This window comes from Corvus brachyrhynchos, unplaced genomic scaffold (genome assembly GCF_000691975.1).
Source record: "Corvus brachyrhynchos isolate BGI_N302 unplaced genomic scaffold, ASM69197v1 scaffold150, whole genome shotgun sequence".
In the NCBI taxonomy this organism is placed as follows: domain Eukaryota; kingdom Metazoa; phylum Chordata; class Aves; order Passeriformes; family Corvidae; genus Corvus; species Corvus brachyrhynchos.
In genome coordinates this window covers 3,396,646-3,401,579 of record NW_008236162.1, presented here as the reverse complement: position 1 = coordinate 3,401,579, position 4,934 = coordinate 3,396,646, and the positions used below count along the sequence as shown (strand labels likewise).

General features: G+C 51.1%; 1 protein-coding gene across 2 annotated transcripts in view; it reads right to left on the bottom strand.

Moving 5' to 3' along the window:
- The window catches only part of GINS4 (GINS complex subunit 4), a 6,415-nt gene extending 1,587 nt beyond the window's left edge, over nucleotides 1-4,828 (bottom strand). Inside the window, exons 1-6 of one of the 2 annotated variants that reach the window (XM_017732156.1) lie at nucleotides 4,719-4,828; nucleotides 4,298-4,411; nucleotides 3,733-3,830; nucleotides 3,324-3,412; nucleotides 2,881-2,971; nucleotides 2,687-2,791 (exon numbers count right to left, since the gene is read on the bottom strand). In XM_017732156.1, the coding sequence (XP_017587645.1) occupies nucleotides 2,695-2,791; nucleotides 2,881-2,971; nucleotides 3,324-3,412; nucleotides 3,733-3,830; nucleotides 4,298-4,411; nucleotides 4,719-4,721 (492 nt within the window). In that variant the 5' untranslated portion in view covers nucleotides 4,722-4,828 and the 3' untranslated portion in view covers nucleotides 2,687-2,694. The remainder of the gene's footprint in view (nucleotides 1-2,686; nucleotides 2,792-2,880; nucleotides 2,972-3,323; nucleotides 3,413-3,732; nucleotides 3,831-4,297; nucleotides 4,412-4,718) is intronic. The other variant, XM_017732150.1, reaches the window with a different exon arrangement.
- Between the last annotated feature and the right edge of the window lie 106 nt (nucleotides 4,829-4,934).

Genomic DNA, 4,934 nt, shown 5'->3' with positions numbered 1-4,934 from the left:
GGCACCGGAGAGCCCGGCTCGGGGAGAGCGCACAGCGCGGCCTTCTACTGCGCCAGGCAGGGGCCAACAGGGGGACCAGCACACAAATGGCTCCTGGTGCCAGAAAAACACGAGTGCTTTTGGAGGACCAGTGTCTGTGGAACAATCAACACCGGGAAGTAGCTCTGGGAGAAAGAGGAGCATGTTCCTCTCATATAGATAGTCTTTAATGGGGGAGGTTTGAACTGGTTTTATACACCCCTTTTAAGGTAATTGTCCAAAGGTAGCTGTTTCCAGGGTGTCTAAGCAGAGAAAACCCCAGACCCTCGGCTCATCCTCTACCAACTCAGAAGCTTCTTACCCTAGAGGTGTGCACTGAGAAGGAAATTTGCTCACCCCCAAGCACACAAGAGACACTGTGGTGTCCCCGACATCTATGTTCAAAATCACCCTCACTGTTCAGCTCACATGTGACTCCTTGACAGTAAAGACTGTCACCTAAATCAGATCACCCCTGCCTTGTACTCCTTGCTAATCTCCCCAGAGCTGTCTAGCCATTTATGTTAAGCAGCCCTGATTGTTCCTGCTGCCAGCACAGATTTTCATCAGCTCATGACACAGCTGACTGACCTACCAGTATTTCTCCATGGGCCTCCATCACCACCATGTCTGAATGTCTGCAGCACAAGGCAAGACACCTCTCACAGGATGGCCAAAGTGAGCTTGAACCCAGTGCCCAGCTGGCAAAAACACGATGCAAAAACATCCTTTCAACACATGGTCTCGGGCTGAAAATGCAAACCCCACCACTTCAGCGACCTGGGGTAGCCAACACAGACATGAGTCTTCCTAGCAATGAAACCAGTTGCCACACCTTTCTGTGGCCCCCAGGAGAGCAGCTGCGGCTCAGGCAGGGAAAACGCAGCTCACCATCACTGCCCTCCCTGCGATCTCTTTCACCATCCACCTACTTTGCATTCAAAGCTGATCACTAAGCAAACCCAAGCTATTTCCACCCAGGGGACAGCAGAGAACAAGGAATGTATTTGAACCCAAGTTTAACAGCAGGACCCATGGATGCTGGAAAAGCTACTCCTACTTTACCCATTCTCTCCCAGCTACACAGATTAAAGTGGATGCACTGCTGCATCTTCTTCTCCATCTAAAAGTACAAGCCAAACGCATCATTTTCTCAATATAGTTGTGGACACCTCCTTCCCCCAGCGCAGACAGAAGAGAGGTACAGTGTTAGCAGTTCCACAGATGTCCTGGTATTTAGTCATGGAAGGACACAAAAGCACATTTTCAGGTGTGCCACAACTGACTCTGACTTGGAGCCTGACTGATCTCAGCCTACTAGCCATCTCTCCTGCCTAGGACACTTTGAGGAGATTGCCATGTGCCAGCTGCCAAGCTCCAGAGAAGAGCTGCACCAAAGACGCTCTGGGAAACCATCAGGTCAGTTAAAGTTCAGCTGCTAGAAGAGGACAGATGCCCCTCAGGCTCACACTGCTGCAGCCATGTGACACGCAGCAGTGTGTCAAGTGCAAGCTGTCTGGACAAGTATTCAGTCAAACTGAATAGGGCCAAGGAGAAAGCCTGCAGACGTGCCACCTGCACACTCCTCAGGCAGATCCTTTGGAGCACGCTTTCACAGCAGCAGATTAACGAGGATTTTGTCTGGAAGCTTCAGTCACCTCTGTGAAGTTGTCTGGCTGTAAATATGGGCAGGGCACAATCCACAAGCCCTTCCTGGGGGGGCTGTCTAGAGGAACATGCTACTGATTCCTAAGGATTAAACCCAGCCCCCTCTTAACATCTATACTTGAAAGAATCTTCTTTACCTAAATGGATTAATTAGGAAGACTATAAACCACACATGCAAAGCCACTCACACTACAAGATGCCCTGTGTCACCCCCAGCCTTGTAGAGGAAGATGCTCCCCAGACACCCCTCATGCAGACCATGCAGGGAAGAGAGACCCTGCCCTGATGAACACAAGCCCCTATCTGCCCATGCACTCCACAGGTTCCAAGCTGAGGTACCACAGAACACCCTGGCTTCTCCTCCAACAAGAAGAGGCCTGCATGGGGCAGCAGGGCCAGAGGAGCTTTTGCTTTGCATGACCAGCAAAAATGAACTCCGTGTTCCCCTTCCCTTAGCAGTGGTTTCTGCAGAAGGGAGTCTGACAGTGTCTATTCTCACAAACGCAACCTGAAGCTGTACCAGAACCCCTCACCCTCTGCAAGGAGGATCTCACATGATGCACAACAAAAACAGCCTTCTTCTGAGTCCATGCCCCCAGCTGTTCCATTTTAGTGATGTTATCTGCCACTGCTCTTAGACAAGGCATCCCAGCAGCTACACACTGAAGCTTTACAGACATTGCCCTGTGACACAGCCTGCCCTCACTCAGGAACGCCAGAGTAAGGACTGTATGGCTGTATGCTGGGCATGTCACAAGCAATCAGGAGCTCGATGAGCTGTAGGGGTAATGAATGCCTCTGCAGTATGACACTGTGGTACTCACCCCCAATTGCCACTGTGCTCTGCTCTGCCACATCCGTGGGGACCTGACCCTGGGAGGGGACCCAGTCCCAGAGGAGACCTGGCCCAGGCACCTCACAGGGAGCTCCTGCCAGCCCCAGTGTGGCGGGGTGGGCAGGGGAGATGGTGCGGTGGCTGCTCCTCTGACCACACACTTACCTCTCCCCTCAGATGAGCTGCACAGCTCCTGAGGCCACCAGAGGGGCCACGGTTCTGTAACGGATCAGGTGCTGCGAGCCCTCCTCCAGGTTGATGGCATATTCCCTGCAGAGACAGGCGGGACGTGAGCTGCAGCCCACGCCCATCAGTGACACTGACTGGTACCTGTGCTGCACGGGGAAGTGCCCACCTACCTCTGCTCATCTGTCTCTGGCTCCACCAGGATGTTCTCCTGCCGCTCCAGCACCCTCAGAAACACAAAGGAGTCCAGGTTGGGCTTTGGAACTGCAGACAACAGATTCAGAACACAAGCTCAGCCCTCACTTATGTTCCCCTGCAGAACACCGAGGGGTCTGAGGGGCAGCAAACTTATAGCCAGCAAAGGGAACACCAGACACTTCTAACCAGATGCATGTGCCCAGCCTCACTGTAAGACAGGACGTAACAGCAGGGACCAGCATGATCCTCCAGCAGCAGCATGGAGCCATGTTACAACATTACCATCACATCACCTTTGCTTCAACTGAGCAGCAAGTGGAGGACTAGCCCCCTTACATGTGGGGCTCCCTGGAGCTTTCCCCACACTTCCCCTTGCTTCTACAATTTTCAGATCACCCTGGAGTCTGGATGGACTCACCTGACTTTAGGAGAGACACTTTCTGCAGGTTAGGTGGCATGTGTTTTAGGACCACATTTTTCAGGTAAGCCTCTGTATTTGCCATGTACCTGAAACAAACCATTGAAGTATTGACTTAGTTAATAAAATACAAATCTGGAGGGAGAGTATTGACTCAAAACAAGAGTAAGCAACAGCTCCTCATCCCACAGGCACAGCCAAAGACAGGCCCTTGGCCTACCCTGGTAACTGACTCAGTCACCAGAGTTATTTTGTTTTAGTTCCTTTCTTGCCCATAAGGAAACCTCCTGGTAAAACACACTGATTCTTACTTCAAATCCATCTAAGGCTCACAGAACTTCAGCAAAACACACAGTTAAGTTTCTATAATCTATAAAAGGGGAGGAAGATACATTGAAAATCTACTCACTCTTTAGCAAAAGCAAACTCCTCTGGTGATAAAATGGAGGGCTCCCCTTCAGCTCGAGACTTCTCCTTCTCCAGGATGTGGGGAAAAAACTTCTCTATCTAATATTGGAACACAATCCAAAAGAATTATACAGCTCTCTCCCAGGAGTTCAGTGCTTAAACCCCCACTTCTCCACTGGATTCCCCTACAAGCTGTAGGAGCAGCCACAGGCCTGCCCAAATCCCTGCTCCTGAACTAACTGTGATATCACACAGGATTGCCAAGCTATACAACCATGTGTACACATAGCAGGACTCAGGCAGAATGGGACAGCATTCAGCTGTGCCACCCTAAGCTTAGATGAAGCAAACAGCACTCACAGTGTTGTGATCAACACTGCTGTGACCTTCCTTCATGACAATACGAAAGCATGTCCAAGAAATTAATTTCTTTGAGTTAAGCTTCTGAGAACAGAGAGAGAACATGCTTTAATTAAATGCCATGCTGAAGCAGGAAGCTCTGTATGGGTAAAAATGCCTCCTGAAATCACCCTTTTACACGCTCTGGGCTGCACAGCAAGCATTACCTTCACCAGTCGACACCGCAAGTAGCTGCTGAGCACGAAACGGATCCTTTCAACCTCCATGTGGTGAACACTGACCTTCAGGTCGCCCCTCTTTGCCCGCTTCAGGTTTGCTTCCTGCAAGAAAAAGCAAAGAGAAATTAAACGGTTGAAATGTCAGACAACAAGAAACAGAGAGGAAGAGGGATTTTGTACATAGAACCCACAAAATCAGACTACGGCTGCTTTTGACGACTCAAAGAACACCGCTTGTTTGTACTTCAGCCCCTCTCCAAGGCAAGCTCAGAGAAAAAACTCAGAGAAGCTTTGTCTCGGAGACAGGGAAGCAGACAAGCCCGGCCCTCTCAGACAGGCTCAGGCATGGACCTGCCAGGCCAGGCAACGAGGGCGGGCCTGTCCCACCACCCCAGCCAACAGAACCTACCATATGGTCCAGCTGCTCCACAACACACTCGATGACTTCAGGTTTACTCTCCAGCAGTTCTGGAGCAAATTTCTCATTCAGCCAGGCCTGAAAGAAGGCAGGCTGTCAGTGAAAGCGAGGCAGACCCTAGCTACACAACCCCACCAGCGAGAGGGCAAAAACACGGCCGCGGCCCCGCCGCTCGGCATCTGCTCCACAGCGCCCAGCGCTCCGCAA